At 39.9% G+C, this 19,093-nt stretch overlaps 1 protein-coding gene across 2 annotated transcripts in view; it reads left to right on the plus strand.

The window, feature by feature from the left end:
* Nucleotides 1–19,093, plus strand: part of SLC38A9 (solute carrier family 38 member 9) — a 252,387-nt gene that overhangs the window by 222,818 nt on the left and 10,476 nt on the right. For both annotated transcript variants that reach the window (XM_077462717.1, XM_077462718.1), the window contains 6 exons: nt 4,212–4,403; nt 6,602–6,709; nt 8,842–8,948; nt 11,443–11,556; nt 15,109–15,257; nt 17,109–17,198. In XM_077462717.1, coding sequence (XP_077318843.1) covers nt 4,212–4,403; nt 6,602–6,709; nt 8,842–8,948; nt 11,443–11,556; nt 15,109–15,257; nt 17,109–17,198 — 760 coding nt within the window. The remainder of the gene's footprint in view (nt 1–4,211; nt 4,404–6,601; nt 6,710–8,841; nt 8,949–11,442; nt 11,557–15,108; nt 15,258–17,108; nt 17,199–19,093) is intronic.

The raw sequence follows: 19,093 nt of genomic DNA on the forward strand, positions 1-19,093 counted from the left end.
TGTGGCTGTTACTAACTGCAGTGTTGGCACTTTGAAAAAAATAAGTTGGTTTTGTATCGCAGTTTGGTCACTCAGTCTCAAATGGGTTCCCTATCACTGCACTAAGGGATAAATACCACATCTTGGCTTCCACTTTTTGGCTTAGTAGAACAGTATATATCAAAAGTAGTCAGTTAACTATAAACATGTCTTATTAAAAATGTGCTTTAAATATTTATATTTTGTTTTCTTGTTCAAAAATATTTATATTTTGTGACATTCAGCACTTAAATATATTTTTTTATTTTTCATTTTTTTTGTGTCATTTTATCACACTTTATTTTACTGTCTAACTCTGCACCAGAAGATTGTCACACAGAAACATTGCGATTCTTTAAATGCTTGATAATTGTCTCTGTTCACACTTCACGCGCAGTCGCTCTATGACCTATGCTCAAAAAAATACATGAGCTTATTTTTGACCATATTCAGTCATTTTGAACCCATTGATTACAATGGGAGTGCCTATAAACACGATGCATGCGGTTTCACAAAATGTTGTGCCTCTCTGCTTTTCTTCCCTGAAGCTTGATTCACGTGCATAAATGCGTGTAAAACACATAAAAAAAAGCTTCAAAATCATCAAGGAATATGCACTGCTCTGCTAATGCTTTGCTCTGGTGTAAATGCAGGCCTAGCGTGCCTTCATTTACAGAACAGTGAATGTGCAATTTTACTAAGAAAATACACATTTAAAAGAAGCTTTTTTAAAGTGGAACTTTAGTCATAAAATTAAAGCGGAGCTCCAATCAAAAGGGGAAGCTCCGCATGTTTGCTTCCTTTTCCCTTGTTTGCTTCCTCTCCCCCTCCTCTGCTACATTTACCACTTTTCTGAAGGGAGGGAGTGGACAGCTGTCAAAACCAGGTACCCACGCCCACTTCCATGTAAGATCACCGCACAACGATTATGGTGATCTATGAAATTTCTGGCCCCTCCTCCTCTCCCCCCCCCCCATTGCCTTTTGGGAAACATACAGGTCCCAGAAGACAGTGAGACCATTCAGAAAGTGCAGCGCGACTCGCTCATGCGCAGCAGGATACATGATGTGAAGCCAGAAGGCTTCACTTTGCTTAGTGATGATGCCGACACCTGCACCTACAGCCGATGAATGATTTGGCTATGGGTACCGACATCGTGGGATACCTGGACAGGTAATTGTCCTTATATTGAAAGTCAGCAGCTACAGTATTTGTAAATCACATGGAATGGGAGATCACATGGACAAGCTTAAGCAACACTTTTGCACCGGTTATGGAAAATCATTTTCTTCATCATACATCACAGGACACAGAGCAGCTACAGTAATTACTCTCTGGGTTATACGCCACCTATAGGTGAATGAACACTGGCACACCCAAAAGATAGGAAGTCCCCCTCTATATAACACCTCCAATACAGGAAGTACCTCCAGTTTTTTCGTCAGTGTCTGTAAAGTGGTGGTCACTGATGTGATAAATGTGCTCTTGGAGCATACTTGGAGGTCTGGACGGTTCTATTAAGAATCATGGACTTAAATCGTATCCATTCGAAAAATCTGTCAGCCAAAATGTATGGTACCCGAGGCTTATTGGAAGGAGAGAAGACTCCTCTAGGTTTGCCTGTAATTCAGCCTTACGGCACTGGACCCTGCATTATTGGAACCCTATGCAGTGTTTGTTCTGACCAAGGTGCTTTCCTGCAGGGTGCTATACAAGTCCAGGAGAGTAGACCCCAGATTAAGGGGGGACCCAGTCTCTGAAAGTCTTTTAAGACATAGCTTGTTGCTATGATGGGTGAAGATTGGACTCCTGTTATGTCCAGAGTCCTGCAGAAGGAATGGTAAGTCTGCATTTGTTTGCAGTTTCTCTTTTTTTGGAAAAAAGAGAGTTCTGACTGTCTGTTCTCATGGTGACCACTGGGAGCAGTGTGCTGTTAAACCATGCTATGTACTCTTACTCATGTGGGCTGCAGTTTCTCCTCCATATAGCAGCAGCTCATGGATACTAACAAAGTGTGAGTACTTACTATGGGAGAACTGTTTGAAGACAAGTCATGATTATATGGTGCATATTTACTGCTTATCCGGGGGGGACTGTACAACTGTAAGTTGATACACCCCTGGATGGTTAGCAGTTCATTTTAAAGTGTTGTTGACTGCTCTGTAGGCAGGTTGCTTAAATGCATGTTTAAATATAAACGTTTGGAAAAATATGAGCATGGGCGCATTTTAACGAGTTGTATCTCCAGTATAGTGCATATGTGCTTGGCTATATCATGCAGGACTAATATGGGGCCAACTGCAGTTAAGTAGGTGCTTGTTTTCAAACTAGCTGAAACGCATGGCTGCTGGAATGCATGGTTGCTGAAGATGCAGGTTTTTACATGTTCTCGTAAATATACATATTTACATAAAGATACATGATCATGCTTGCACAAAGATGCATGGTTATTCATCTTTGCATAAATGGTTATACATGATCACATAAGGATACATGGTTGCATAAAGATGCATGTTTATATATGTTTGCTTAAATATACATGATCGCATAAGGATACTTGATCGCATAAGGATACTTGATTGCTTAGCGATTCCAAACCAACATTGTTTTAGGCCTGCATCCTTTGAGGACTGTGTATTAGGTTGGATAATATAGTTGCTGTATAATTTATCTGTTATACCAGTTAAATGGTTCCAGAAAAGAGAGGCAGCCGGGTGAAGCAGGGGCACCCCTCTCAGGTTCAGGGATCTGGCGGTGTCCACGTCTCCCGTTGGACAGTTGTGTTGGATGCATCTGAGCCACTGTGGTGTTTGGCATTGCAGTGTTTCCTGGCGCATTCATTTTTACAATCTGCACTTGAATTCTGTTGTAGAGGTTTCATTTCAAATCCAATGCGGTGGCATGCAGAGCCCAACTTGCGAAAATTGTGTCACTGTCCAAATATTTATGGCCCTAACTGTATCTCAGCACTAATGAGCCCCTGGAAGCCAGCTTCAGGGAACTTTGATTACAGGACTTAAAAATATTTTTTTTGCCTGGGTTGAAGCCAGGAAGTGGCACCCGCAGAAATATGTGGATGGGAGATTTTCTTTTTCTTTGTCCAATCAGTAGAGGAAAGGAGTTTGGCCGTAAGTACCATTAAGGAGCAGAGTTCTCCCCTATCAATTTTTTTTCCAGGGGCCATTGTTTCTTGCTCCTTGTTTCATACCTCATACAGCATGTACCTTGGACAGTCCCGCCTATCAGGCCATTCTTGTGTCCTTGGGACTTGACTTGATCTTGTTTGACCTTTCAGAGGTCACTTTTTGAACCAATCAGGTGATTCTGTTGGTCCTTTTATCTCAGGAGGTGGCTTCTTTGGTTGCTATCACTTCACGAATTAGAGTGTCAGATTTTGGCGGCTCTTTCATGCAAGGAGCCATTCTTGGTTTTGCATCATAAGGTGATGTTGCATCCTAATCTTTTTTATTACCTAAATTGGTTTCTAGTTTCTAGTTTTCACTTGAATCAGGACAGTATCTTGCCTTTTTTATTTTTCTTCTAATTCACAGTCGGCAGGAAAAAGATCGCTACCTACTCTAGAGGTAGTTCAGACGCTCAGAGTCTACTTGAGTTGTCGGCACAAGTCAGGAATCCTGGTTTGTGCTGCAAGAAGAGCCCAGGAAGGGCAGGCAGCATCCAGGTTGAATATTTAGCAGTGGAGCTGCCAGTTTATCAATATGCCTATGGTTTAAATGGCAAAAAAAAAGATAGTAATTACTATAGCTGCTCTGTGTCCGGTGATGTACAATAAAGAAAATAGCGTTTTTCCTACAGCTTACCTGTAAAATCATTTTCTCTGAGTACATCATGGGACAAAGAGGTCCCTCCCCTCTTTTGGGAATTGCTTGCTACAAAACTTAGGTACCTCCTGTGTAGGAGGGGTTATATAGAGGGGGGACCTCCTGCCTTTTGGGTGTGCCAGTGTCCATTCACCTATAGGTGGCATATAACACAGATAGTAATTACTATAGCTGTGCTGTGTCCCGTGGTATACTCCAAGAAAAGGATTTTACAGGTAAGCTGTAGGAAAGATCCTATTTAAAGGAGCCATAACTTTAATTTAATTTTCAATCTGCATTAGAGAAATTTCATTTTACAGTATATTTCATAGATAAAGGTGTATAATGTGTATTTTCTTTGTTTCTCTACAGTCATTTGCCCAAATAATGGAGACTCCACATCAAATGAAACGGTGGATTTTGTTTTTGGAAATACTACAGGATTCACGCTATTCCAAATGTGTTGGAATAAAACAAATACTGTTCCACTTTATTTGATCATTATACTTCTTCCTCTTCTCAACTTCCGTTCGCCGTCCTTTTTTGCCAAATTTAATGTTTTAGGTATAAACCTGCAAAGCTTGGATGTCCTTCCCATCCATGCCTTTCGTTTTTATTTTACTTTCCTCTCTGCTTTCTTCTACAATCTCTGTTTCCTTCCCTCCACCACTCCCAACTCTATAAATCTCTCCTAAAACAATATTTTATACACTCTGCTTTTTCTTCATTATACTTCCTGATACTATAAGCTCAATTCTTACCACAGACTTGTCTATCTGTGACCTCTTTGTTGAAATGGGACATGCAGAAAAAAAATTTGCATGATTTCCCCATCAACGCAGATAGTGCTGACAGACAAATCAGCAATTGTTTTCTCCCAGTGGAGGAAGCCATCCCAACCGGGAGAAGGCCGTGATTATTGTTAGTGATAATGGCAAGATAATCTGTCAGGCTGGTTGTACCCAAGTTGATTGATCAACTTGGTACATTCAGCCTGCCCATTAACGGTTTGAATCTCAGCCAGTTCCTGCTGAACCAGCCAAGATTTGAAACGTGTATGCCTGGCTGAAGACACACTACTGCAAGGAAATCACACTGCTGAATTTTTGGAGACATGGAAAACTGGCCATACACGTTTCAGTTGGTTGTAAAATCTTAGCTAGATCTTTCAGCAGTAATTTGAGTATTTAGGAAAATAAACCGCGCTTGAGTAAAACAACAAAAAAACTAAGAAATATACAATAATCTAAAAAGAAGGCCGCAGCTATAAGTGAGATACACACAACCAAAAGCAATAGAAAAATTCAAAAAGCTGCGCCAACAGAGAAAATGGTCTATATTTAGCTACCCAAAAAAATAAGAAAATGTAAAGGTTATAAGTAAATATCACATTCACTATGCATTAAATGAGAAGAATAGCAAATATTGTGATTTCCCAATTGGAGAGGAAGAAAACGAGCAAAGTTCATCAAAAGTCCATAAACAATCCTCAGTTGCGATCCTTTACAAGAACACCACGGTGGTTACACTCACAAAGATGCACACAGGTGCCCTTCACCAGAAAGTGAGTGTGCTTACCAGATGGAAGCTTAATTAAAGTGTTGTATGCAAATCCTCAGTATCCTCCTCCTTATACCTTATATTCATGGATCAGCTATCCGCAGTGAAAGGCAGCATTCACATAAATATGTATCTCATTCAGCGATCCCAAAAAGTGCTATCAATGGCTCCAAAAAAAGAAGAGGAAACCCACATAGTATAACACCGTTTGGTAAATTTATTTAAAACGTAGATAATGCACTTACATGGTCATCCATTCAGATACAGCATGCAAAGTAAAACATAGAAAGCCGGCCGGCATTCGGGAGCCCGTCCTCCCCTTCTACAAAGTGATGGCGTCACTGCGTGCCTTCCCAGACGCGTTTCGTCATAAATGATGTTGTCAATGGGGTAATTGACAATGTCATTTATGACGAAACACATCTGAGAAGGCACGCAGTGACGCCATCACGTTGTAGAAGGGGAGGACGGGCTCCCGAATGCCGGCCGGCTTTCTATGTTTTACTTTGCATGCTGTATCTGAATGGATGACCATGTAAGTGCATTATCTACGTTTTAAATAAATTTACCAAACGGTATTATACTATGTGGGTTTCCTCTTCTTTTTTTTGGAGCCATTGATAGCACTTTTTGGGATCGCTGAATGAGATACATATTTATGTGAATGCTGCCTTTCACTGCGGTTAGCTGATCCATGAATATAAGGTATAAGGAGGAGGATACTGAGGATTTGCATACAACACTTTAATTAAGCTTCCATCTGGTAAGCGCACTCACTTTCTGGTGAAGGGCACCTGTGTGCATCTTTGTGAGTGTAACCACCGTGGTGTTCTTGTAAAGGATCGCAACTGAGGATTGTTTATGGACTGTTGATGAACTTTGCTCGTTTTCTTCCTCTCCAATTTGAGTATTTACCTAAACAATATACCCAGCTGGTATCCAATCAGGCGGCTCAGTTGTTACATGATTTAATGGAATTTAAATTAGATTGGACTAATCAATCCTCCAGTATATTTTTAGGACATGGAGCTTCCAGAGTATACATGCAGAGACTGTACACACACTGCCAGTCCGTGAATCCAGAACCCCCGTGCTGTACAGCCATAATACTGACCACTATAACAATGGGCTAGGAGGAAAATCAGCATGTTATTATAATCCGTTCTAATGCAATTATATAACCTGAGTTATTTCTATTATAGGCACTGCATCTGTACTATACTTGGTATCCCTAGTTACCTATAAAGCTGCTCGTATTGGATTCCACTTTAATTTTCAGTGGGATGAACCACAAACATATTTTGTTCCTGGTAAGATTGTAAAATTGTATGTAATATGGTTGAATACTTAGCTGATAATCATTTCCATCTGTCTGTGTGCTGCAACCTGTTGTTTAGACGATGCCCCCCCCCCCCCCCCCCAGACGGGTGGCCTCCTTACTTGCCTGGGATGACTCCAATCTCCCCTCCTCCTCCCTGCCCTATCCGAGCCTGGGAGTGCCGGATGGCATCCGTGTCAAAGTGGAGGCTGGTGGGTCATTTGGTCTTCTCCTTTGGCCGTGCTCTCCCCTTTCCTCCTCTTAGGCATCCAATAGGATCACCTGACATTTCGGCCAACCGGGTCGCATGACCGACTTCCTAATTGGCGGGGAGGAGTTTTAGTGTGAAAATAGTGAATATTCATTTGCTATTGTCATACAACTGGGTGGTGCTCTGCGCCCCACAACCACTCTCTTTTGAAGCCTATTAGAGCCTGTAGCTCTAATTGCGTGCTTAAAAAAAAAAACACCCCCCATTGGAATCCATGCGTCCAGCGTCCCTGTATGTAGATCAGGGGGCTATCATGGATAGGGGGGGCAGTGCCTGGGCACCCCTTATGGAGGGAGCCATGCGGTGCCTTCTTTTTTTTTTTTTTATTCCTTTATTTCTTTTCAAGATGAGGCAATTTAACAGTCAGAAAAGATGACAATAATTATAATAAAAACAGAAACGGGTAATGGATACAATGTGATGTTATAACAGCATTGTCAAATATCAAATCCCCCAGTTGTGCACTCAGTGAAATACATATGCGGTTACGGCTGTGTATCAAGGCTAACCGTGCACTACTCTGGGGGAGACTGCCCGACTGTTACCCTGGTAACCTCCTATTGCTAGTAAAGTCACCAGGACCATACTGTAGGAAACTCATTTATACCTGCCAGGGATGGTTATCTCCCAACCAGCTAAGTCCAGCCATGTGGCACAACTGACGGGTTATGGAAAGTAGGATGTTCAAATTATCCGAGTAGACCGGCCCAAGGCTGGGAGCAGATTAGGAGAGGAAGGACTAGGGGAGTGGAAAGGCAGGATGGGGAAGGATAGCCCAGTTGGGGGTAGGGAGGAAGGTGAGTAGTGGGGTAGCGAGGCAAAGGGGGGGGGTGAGGGGGAGAAAAGAGAAGGGGGATGGTGGTGCCTCCCGACCAGAGTGATTCAAGCTACAGGGACTAATCAGCCAAATGTGGTGCCTTCTTGATGCATTTGTATACTGTTTAATTTTTGGACACACAAGTACCACTTCACTTCTGGACTAAATATATACAAATTAGCTGATCTCTATCCAGAGAGTGTATAATTTTATCCTCACTATGTTTTAAAATCAATGGCTTCAATAGGAACCACTGTCTGCGTGTTCCTACTTCTACTTCTGACATGCTGTGGCAACTTATAGCTACTAAACCTTTGACATCTCCCACTTGTATGAGTGTGTTGAATTCATTATTTTGTTTCAACAGAAATAGCATTAGTGGCTATCAGTACCGCCTTATCTGTGCCTATCGGTGCCCATCAGTGTCACATCATTAGCGCATATCAATGAAGGAGAAAAATGACCTGTTTGCAAAATTTTATAACAAACTATAAAACATAATTTCTTTTTTTATTTATTTTAATTTTCCGTCTTTTTTTGTTATGTTTAGCAAAAAAAAAAAAACCCAGTGGTGATTAAATACCACAAAAAAAAAAAGCTCTATTTGTGTGAAAAAAAAATGACAAAATTTAATTTGGGTAAATGTTGCATGATCACGCAATTGACATTCAAAGAGTGACAGTTCTAAAAGCTGAAAATTGGTCTGGGCAAGAGGGGGGGGGGGGGGGGGGGGTTTAAGTGCCCAGTAAGCAAGTGGATAAACTAGTTTTTTAATCATGCCTATCCAAATGTGTCTTCTCTTGTACATGGCTTCCAAAGAACTCCTTGCGTATTGCTGATATCTCTCAGTTCTTATGAATTTTCTCTTTGACAGTGTAATGCACTGAACCATGTTTTGTTCTCTGTTCTGCTGTATTTGTTGCAAAGTGAAATTAAGCACTCATATTTTGTAAAAAAAATTAAATAAACAATATATACTTATCCATATAAACAACTTTAAATCATAACTGTTGTATTTTTTTTCTTTGTTCTTTAGAATTTAGATTATCATTTCCTCAATTGACTGGAATCCTCACACTTGCTTTCTTCATTCACAACTGTGTCATCACGCTGCTAAAGAACAACAAAAACCCTGAAAATAATGTAAGTACTCAACTTTCAGTGAAGGTTACAGAACACATTTCAACATTGCGAACAAGATTGAGTCTCTTGTGCTTAAATGAGCAATACAGTGAAAGTCCATGTCAAAGTGTACAATTTTATGAAAGATTTATATTTGTTACATTTGGCTTTGCTTACCTTACCTATCAACTTCTGTCAGGGGGTCAGAAGTCACTTTAGGTCTTCTCCACCTCCCGGGTTCCAAATTTATATTGCGTCAGATTTCAGATGACCTTGAAAATAAAAGTCTGATTCCAAAGCCTAGTACACACAATGAGACTATCAGACGAATGATGTCTTTTTTATTTTTTTTGCATGCTAGTCTCATGTTGAAATTTAATAGGTTAGTAAACTTACGAAAAGTCTCGTACAACAGAATACAACGTCAAAAGCAATGTAATGTGTTGTATTGTAATGTATTTTTTCGTTCCCGAGCATGCGTGGTCTTGCGCGTCTGTTTTTTTGTTTGTTTTTTTCCGGACGAATACTGTACTGATTAACCATTTCGCTGCCAGAGCTGTTTTTTTGTTTGCACACATGTTTAAAAAATTATTTCAGGCCTGAAGATTACACAAAACCCACAAATAATATATATTTTCTGAAAGCAGACACCCTAGAGAATAAAATAGTGGTAGTTGCAATTTTTTATGTCGCACGATAATACTGCAAAGTTCTAGGAAAATTTCAGTAAAAAACACAGCACCGTGACTTTTAGAGCAAACAAACACAATAAATTACCCAAATTTTTGGTAACATATAAAAGACAAGGTTGCACCAAGTAAATAGATCCCAAACATGCCAAACTTTAAATTTATGTGCACCTGTGAAATGGGACAAACTTCAACACCCTATATTTTCTATTTTCTATAGGTGACGCTTCTAAAGCCCCCTTTAGGGTATCAGTTTAGTGTTACGGAGGAAGCCTGGGGTTAGAATTATTGCTCTCACTCTGGCGTACACAGCGATATGTAACGTGTATCATATTTGGTATATTCATGCGTAGGCGCCCCGATGCATGCATTTATGTTCATGTATGTGTATATGTGGCGTGGGGGGTGCTCAAAAATTTGGGGGGGGGGGGATTTTATGTGCTTGGGTGTAACTTTATTTTTTTGCAAAAAAAAAAATAAAACATTTTTTTTTTACTTTTTTTTTCATCACATAGGGGACAAACTGTCCACTATGTGATTATTATTTTTTTAGGTGACAGGTTCTCTTTATTGAGATATGCATGGTCTAAAAGACCCTGCATGTCTCCCCTGTACTTCACTGAATGTATTGCAGTGCAGATCACATTGCAAGACAGCCTTTCCCGGCAAAACGAGCCGGAGATACCATGAGCCTGACCCGGAAGTGACGTCAGAGACATCTCTTTCCAGGTCACTAGAAGGAGAGGAGAGCAGATGTGTGTCTGCTCTTCTCCTTCCCTTCTACACCCAGCATCAGCCATGGAGATCCCAGGCCGGCAAGCAGAGCCCGGTAAGCTTGATGGCACATGGCGGCGGGGGGGTGCGCCATACCAGGGGTGTGTGAGAGCGATCAGGCAGCAGCAGAACCACAATGCTGGTGGCTGTAAATTGTGTGCAATACCCTGCCCCCCGCCCACCCCCTGCCATTAGGTCCGTAAAGATGTACAGACCTGTCGGCGAAGGGGTTAAACAAATGTTGTACGATCTGGTATCATACAAGAACATTTTTCATGTTTGTCCTTTCAGTTAATTTCGCAAGAACTGTGGTGATCGGCTCTCGACTAGCGATCAGATCATCGTACATCGTGGTATTTTTTTTTCTAATCTGATCACGTGTACTAGGCTTAGGTAAAGGCAAGGAGAAATCTGTTATAAGTAAGTTGGCAGAGTTATAATATTTTAAGACCGATTATTTAAATGTTCACGTAAGTCCAAACATAACTAGTGAAACAAGTAACGTCAGACCTCCTTGACAGTAAATCCGTTAAGTGCTTTATGTTGTAAAAGCCCGATTCCAGCCAATTTTGTTGTTTTGGATATACAGTTAGAACCTCTGTGAGATTTTTATTTCTACTGTTTGAGAGATTTTCCCCCTCCTTTTTTTCTCTTGGAAGAAGTGGTGACAAATCTTCCAAAATGCAAGGCAAAACACATTTTTGGTAGAGTAAGGAAGGCTTCGTACTTGTCACAATGTTATTGATGTCAATGCTTTCCTTTTCCAATGACTATAGAACTCATCATGGTGGGGTAACAGACCAATATAAATACTTAACACATATTTAAAGTCTTCCTTACTCTTACTCTTTAAGCAGCAAGGGCTATACATCAGAGCCTAACATGGTCTGTTTGAATGGTTACCTTTGCCTTTAAAGATTAGTACATTGGTGTAAGTGTTAGATGGAGGTTTTTTAGAGAATTCCCTAATAAAGAGGAGGAGAGGCTGCAGTTGTTATTGTAGGAAATGGGGAATAATTGAATGACATTTGTTGTTTTTTTTTTTTTTACAGGTCAGGGATCTCTCAGTTGCCTATCTCCTGGTTGGATTAACGTATATGTTTGTAGGTGTCATGATATTTGGCTTATTTCCTTCTCCTCCGCTGGCAAAAGAATGCATTCAGCAAGTAGGTGTAAAACCATGTATATCTATCTATCTGTTCAAATTTTAAACAGAACGACTTTTTGTGAGGGACTTTCTCTGTGCTACCTATAACTGGCAACACTGAACGATGATTTTCGTTACAAGTTCATCGGTAACATATAAAATATAATATATTAAAACAAGATGTTACACAATTTCATCGGTCCTTGTATGTAACAATGTCCATCAAATGGGAACCCAGACCTGCTAGTTATATACATATATATATATATATATATATAATATATATACACACGCACAAAACCAGTATAGAGGCACTCATGGATCTTGCAAAGGAGATGGATCAAAACTGCAGCATTTTTATTGTCAACGTTTCTATGAAGCTCAGTCCATCTTTCTTAAGAGGTTTGAAAAACATGAACTGTGCTTCATCAAAACGTCAAGAAGAATGCTGCTTTTCTTGATCTATCCAGCCTCTATACCAGTTTTGGATTTGCATGGATTTCTTTGTGGGTGAGCATCTAGGCATTTACCTCAAACAAAGAATGAGGTGGCTACCCTTGGGTACACCTGTTCAATTGCTTGGTAACACAAATTGCTAATCGGCCAATCACATGGCAGAAACTCAATGCATTTAGACATCTAGAAGTGGTGAGGACAACTTGCTCAAATTCAAACCGAGCATCAGAATGGCCTTGTTGATGTCAAAGGAGAATGGGCAGACTGGGTTGAGATGATAGAAAAGTAACAGTAACTTCAATAACAACTTGTTACAACCAAGGTATGCAGAATACCATCTTTGAATGCACAACACATTGAATCTTGAAGCAGATGATCTACAGCAGCAGAAGACGACAACGGGTTCCACTCCTGTCACCTAAGAACAGGAAACTGAGGTTATAATTCGCTCAGGCTCCCCAAAATTAGACAATAGAAGATTGGAAAAATGTTGCCTGGTCTGATGAGTCTCAATTTCAGCTGCAACATTCAGATGGTGGGGTAAAGAACATAAAAGCATGGATCTATCCTGCCTTGTATCAACAATTCAGGCTGGTAGTGGTGGTGTAATGGTGTGGGGGATATTTTCTTGGCACACTTTGGACCCCTTAGTACCAATTGAGCATCAATTAGATGCTACTGCCTAACTGAGTGTTGTTGCTGACCATGTCCATTCCTTTATAACTACATTGTACTCATCTTCTGATGGATCCTTCCAGTAAGATCATGCACCATGTCACAAAGCTCAAATCATCTCAACACTGGTTTCTTCAACATGACAATGAGGTCACTGTACTCCAATGGCCTCCACAGTCACCAGATCTCAATCCAATAGAGCACCTTTGGGATGTGGTGGAACAGAAGATTCTCATTATGGATGTGAAACCGACAAATTTGCAGCAACTGCATGATGCCATCATGTCAATGTGGACCAAAATCTCTGTGGAATGTTTCCAACACCTTGTTGAATCTATGCCATAAAGAAAAAGGGCAGTTCTGAAGGCAAAAGGGATCCAACCCGGTACTAGCAAAGTGTAACTAATAAAGTGGCGTGTGTGTGTGTGTGTGTGTGTGTGTGTGTGTGTGTGTGTGTGTGTGTGTGTGTGTGTGTGTGTGTGTGTGGCTTTATATCTCTGTCTATCTATATATAGATATATATTTCACCATATGTTTAAAAATGTTCATAACACATTCTTTGGCATCCTACATTTCAGTGGCCATTTTGGGGAGGATTTAGACAAGGATCTGGATTAGTGATGAGAAGGCTGTGAATCTATGCGTGATTTTAATTTTTCCAAAAACATTGCTCCATAGGTTCCTTTTAAAACTTATGATAAAAAGCCTCTGCAGCTCTTCCCATTCGTGTGTATAAAATAAAAGAATGAAGCACTAAACTGTTCAATGCAAACAATAGCTGGCTGTGGAAAATAAAAAAGGGGTGAATACAATGTCATGATCATCCTGCACTGTAAAGTGACACAAAATATATAAAATACATGAATAGCAAGCTATGAGTCCATAAGTGATATAATCCCAAGTAAATTGCTCTGAGATGTAACTTCTAGTTCTTCTGCCATTAGTGCTTAGTGGAGGGATGACCCACTCACCAGAGACGTTTGACCCCTTTTTACAGGATGGTCAAAAAAGTGCTTTTGCAATACCAATTTGATTCTGCTGTCATCCAAAAACACTGCGCCACAGGATTCCCTTTAAAACTTATGATAAACCACCTCTGCAGCTCTTCCCATTAACGTGTGCAATTCACACTACGATATCAGCCCAAATTTACAAAAATGGGTGAGCGCAAGGTTTTCAGTACCTATCCATACATACATAACAGAAATTGTGCAAACAGCAATATTATGAAGTACCAATATGGTGCCACCAGTATTAATGTGCAGTCAGAAAGTCCATAAGTGTCCTAAATATATTCTTAATCTGTGTGCTTAAAATTCCCTATGCAAATATAAAGTGCTGTATCAAACAGTGCTCCTCCGTGTCTCCACACCACGACCCCCTCTCAGGCCATAACTCACCTGATTCTTAGATCCAAGTTTTAAGTAGTTCTAAAACGCTTTGGTGGATATCCAAAATGGGACAACGGTATGGCCAGCTCTCTTGCCGTCCCGAAAACATTGTTGCTGGATGTGACGTCAGACATACAGTGTCCCCGCCTCTACCCATTTCGCTGTAGGTAGCATCATCAGGAAGGCTTTTTGATGATACTGTTGATAGCGAAACAGATGATTTCTGATCACTTGGGTAGGTCAGCATTCTTACAGAATGTTGTCAAAGATGCACTGCATTTTCAGTGTGTTTAAAATAAAGACACATTTAGTAAGGGATACTCTGGGCTGGATATTAGTAATAGTAGGCTTGAGCCATTTAAAGGATAACTCCACTTTTATGGGAAAAAAATGAGCAAAAAAATAAATAATATAACATATGCAATTACGACTCAAGTCATATTCTAATGGAATGTTATTAAAATTTACCTTCCCTTTTTAATCTGCAGCACTGTAATTTTCTGTAAAATTCAATATGGCTACCTGGAGATATTCTGTACACAGTGTACAGAACACTCCTTTAAATGTAATTTTCTGCTTGTGTGATTGGCTCACTAATTTCCCCAAAAGTCTGTAGCAAGATGCACGTCAGATTTTTGGCATCCCCTGCAACAAAAATGCAATTTTTGGTGAGGTACTACCAAAGGGAAATCACATCTACAGGGATTTTTCCTCATTAGACCCCCGCAGATGCAGCAGCTGATTGATAATTATAAAATCACTCCCATTAGATTCACATGGACACAGACAAACAAGCAGTTATTTCTTCAAAATGACAAAAGGTAGGAATCTTTTAAAATTCTTGTAATGTACATAGATCACCTAGAGGGGAATGTTTTTTTCGCTATAAAAGTTGACTTCCTCTTTAAATGTCATTCTGTGAGAACAATAAGTACTTTTTGCCCTCCCTTCTCTAACCCTTTGTATCAGTAAGGTATATTGATTTTCACTAGTTAAGCCCATCATTTCTTTATCTTGGATGTAACGTTATCTTTTTATTTTCCATGTAGAACTTTCTAGATAATTTTCCCAGCAATGACATCCTGTCATTCATTGCAAGAATTTTCTTACTGTTTCAAATGATGACCGTGTACCCACTGCTAGGGTATCTGGTCAGAGTACAACTCCTGGGACATATCTTTGGAGACACCTATCCAAGGTAAGTGATATGTTTACATGTGACTCCAGCTGTAAGCTTTTTTCACAGGAATGCTGTTGTCTGTAAAGTAGATCTGATAATTATGTTTCACTTTTCCTGCAGTTTTTTTTTTTGTATTAACTCCTGGCCTTGTACTGTCAGATAAAATAACAAGTAAAGTATATAATTTTGGTAATTTTGGCTATGCCATTCATATTCACATTAATGCGCATTTTAGATTTTCCTTTTTTATATTTCTTTATACGTTGTGCAAGGTGACAGAGTAACATTCCGTAAAGGGGTTTCCATGCATGTCGTGTTTTTTTTTTTTGGTGAGTTTTATTAGTCATTTCAATGAATACTTAAAGTGTTGCCAAATCCACAACCGTAAAATCAGTGTGTGTATATGCAGTAAAGCATGCTTGTTATGGTCGCTAAGGGGTTAATCCAGCGCATTGCGTAAAAAGGCTGTTTCATTCTGTCGTCTCTGATCCTCCACTTCTTACACAATCCATCTCCTGATAGTACAGAGCCTTGGGGGCAATCTGCACATACTCAGTTTGGTGTGTATTGCTAGAGAGTTATTTTTTTTTGGGAGGGTGCATGTGATCGGAACAGGGCCAATCAGCACTGTCCAGACAGAGGGTCAGGGGTCATGCAGCCACATCGGACAGAGGAGAGTGAAAACATCTACAAGCTTTACCCAGTGCTCTACCGGACACTGATAGGAGTCACAAGATTTACTAAAATAATTGCATTTCCACGTTCTGTGTACTGTGGCAGATATAGTGAATGTAGGGTCCTGGGTTTAATAACACTTTAAAGTAGTTCAGCCAACACTTAACTAACTCCAATTTAAGCCCCATAGCAACTCTATGGGTGACGTCACTTCTGTGGCATTTCCCAGCCGTTGTTGGTTCTCTCCTGCACGCAGCTTCTGCTTTAGAAAAGGTATGTATAGTGATTTATTCTTCACAGGGCAAGATAGATTCATTTTAAAATGTGGCTGCGAATAGGTTTAGAGTCAGTTAGGTTCGACCTGTCACTATAGTAAATATGAGTGAAAGAAGTCTTTAAATACTCACCTTTCCCCCACTGCCTGTGTCGTTGATTGCCACGGATCTGCTAAATCCTGTGCTAAAATGTACTCTTTTGAATGTCTGTCTCCTGGGTCCCCCTCAGCTCCCATTAGTTCTTCTCTATGACCGCCTCCCATTACAGGAAACAATAGGATATGTAGGGCAGAGGGGGAAACCAATGAGGGAACCCAGGAGATGAACACACTCAAAAGTATTGAACACATTTCAAACATGCAGACACCAGGAAAGCTAAGTATTCACACTTCTCTTACTCTTGAAACGGAATTTAAGGGCCCTTCAGGCTATGGCCTTGCATTAATGCACCTGTGTCGATGCAACGTGTTAATGTGCTGTAATACAGTAACCCATTAATTTTAAATGAGTTGGCAGAGCACCTTGACTCTTTAATAAAAACAAGAATGCAGCATGTCCTATATTATATTATGTTATATTATATTACATATTATATTATTTATATTCTAAAAAACAAAAAAACTGCTAAGTGTAGTGCATAAAAATGAATGGCATTTCAGATGCAGTTTTACTGCAGGAATTTAGACATGTGTGAACAGGCCCTAAATCTGTACCGAATGTTGGGGTACCCACCAAAAGAAAAAGTAAAAGCCTCTTCAAAAGCAATTGCTACATGGATAAGCAAACCTGCAAATAATTTGTGATGCAGTGTGTTGGGCATCAGACAATTTATATATTGGAAAATGTATATAGATACTTTTACTGGAGATGGTTAAAACTGTCTTTATATATCGTTTTTTATTTGTACATTCTTTTTTAGTATTCTACATGTTTTGGGACTCAACATAGCGGTTGTTGCCGTGGGAGTCGTTATGGCGAAATTATACCCCAACATAGGGGGAATTATTAGGTACGAGTATATACACTATACTATATAAAATACTATACTACTATAACAAAATGATATCACTAAGCACAAGTGGTGTACCAGATACGTGTCCAAGAACACCATTCCCCAATGTTTATGTCCACCCTCATTATTTTTATTGGTAACCATTATCACTAAGATAGTGGGGACACTTGTTAAAGTCATTGTAAAGGCTTGTTTTTTTTTCCTATAAAAATAACCAACATGTTATACTTACTCTGTTGCAGTTGATTTGCACAGAGCAGCGCAGATTCTTCTCTTCTTGGGTCCCTCTTCTGTGCTCCTGGACCCTCCCTCCTGTTCAGTGCCCCCACAGCAAGAGGCTTGCTATGGGGGCACCTGAGTTGAGTCACAGCTCCCTGTGTCCATTTAGACACGGAGTCTACCCTTCTCTCCCCTGATTGGCTAGCTGACTTTGACAGCAGCAGGAGCCAATGGTGCCGCTGCTGTGTATCAGCAAATCAGGAAAGAGAATATCGGATGGCTGAGACATTTGTGAACATCGCTGGACAGAGAAGGAGCATCAGGTAAGTGTTAGGAGGCTGAGGGGGGCTGCTGCATACAGAAGGCTTTTTATCTTAATATATAGAATGCATTCGGATAAAAAAAAACCTTATGCCTTTACAACCCCTTTAAGATGATAGCTGTCAAAATTAGGATTTCCCCCATTTTTTTTTCACGTTCTCTTGTATTTTTGTGTTTTTTCATACAGTGCATAATGAACCAATGGATGGCTCTATTATAGTCAAACCAGTAGAAGATGATGTCCGTGGGACACACAAATTGCTTGCCATCAGCTTCTATTTATTACATAAAGAATCACTAGAGATCTTAGTGAGCATTTTGATGTGCCAGTGACATGCATCATCTTCTCCCTTGATAGGGACACAGGCAGCATTAGAAACTATCCTATCCAGTGCTTGTAGAAAGCTTTTAGCTTTATGTGACTCTGTCACTAAATCCAAAAACTAAAATAAATTCTTCCCTCCAAAGAAGACATGTAATATATACCTTTTCTGCTAGTAGTCCAGTCCTGGATATGCTACCGACAATCAGGACTGTCAGATTTCTGGTTCCCTGCTGCACTCCACTGGCCCTTACATCACTACTATGTCCTGGTGTGACATAAAGGCCAGCAGATCAAACCACCGCACACAGTGAGGAACCAAGAAATGAACAATTCGAGATATGTCAGAGTATGCAGATTCTTCAGCTGACGTTTACACTACATCAGAGACCTACAGAGCAAACCGCAGGGGAGATGAGTACCAAATGTCTTCTTTGCAGGAGAGACTTTATTTTTCATTTTGATTTTAGCAAAAGAGTCCGTTTAAAGTTGGGTACACACTATAAGAAAATCGGGCAAATTATCATTTGGTTTTTCTCGATGTTTCACAGCAAGTCAATACCGAGGAAGGAAATAATGTACGAAAGTTCTTGTATGACAACATTTTTTATTTTTAAGTTTGTTTATGATCATGTGCATTCTTTCATATCTGTTTTTTTTTTTCTTGTACGAAAACGGTACCCATTAAACGAAGATCGTTTATTCTGTTAATGTATGAGAACAATTGTGGAGTTTGTCCCATCATGGAGTTTGTTGGAAATTTTAATTTGCAGTGTCTGAATTGGATGTTTAAAGTTGTGTACACACTAATATGAAGATTGGACAATGGACGTGCCTTGTACGGGATTTTTCTTCCAATTTTCTCATAGCGTGTACCCCCCTTAACTCTGTAGTAATTTAGCAATGATTTAGGGAGAATCTAAAAAACTCACATATGTAAAAATACATTTAATAAAATGTACCCATCATTCAGCCACAGTTGATCTTACAAAGGTTTCTCTCCCAATAGTATTATTGCAAAATTGAGGAG

This window comes from Lithobates pipiens, unplaced genomic scaffold, assembly GCF_037356315.1.
Source record: "Lithobates pipiens isolate NorthernLeopardFrog02 unplaced genomic scaffold, aLitPip1_a1.2 Scaffold_3, whole genome shotgun sequence".
Classification (NCBI taxonomy): Eukaryota; Metazoa; Chordata; class Amphibia; order Anura; family Ranidae; genus Lithobates; species Lithobates pipiens.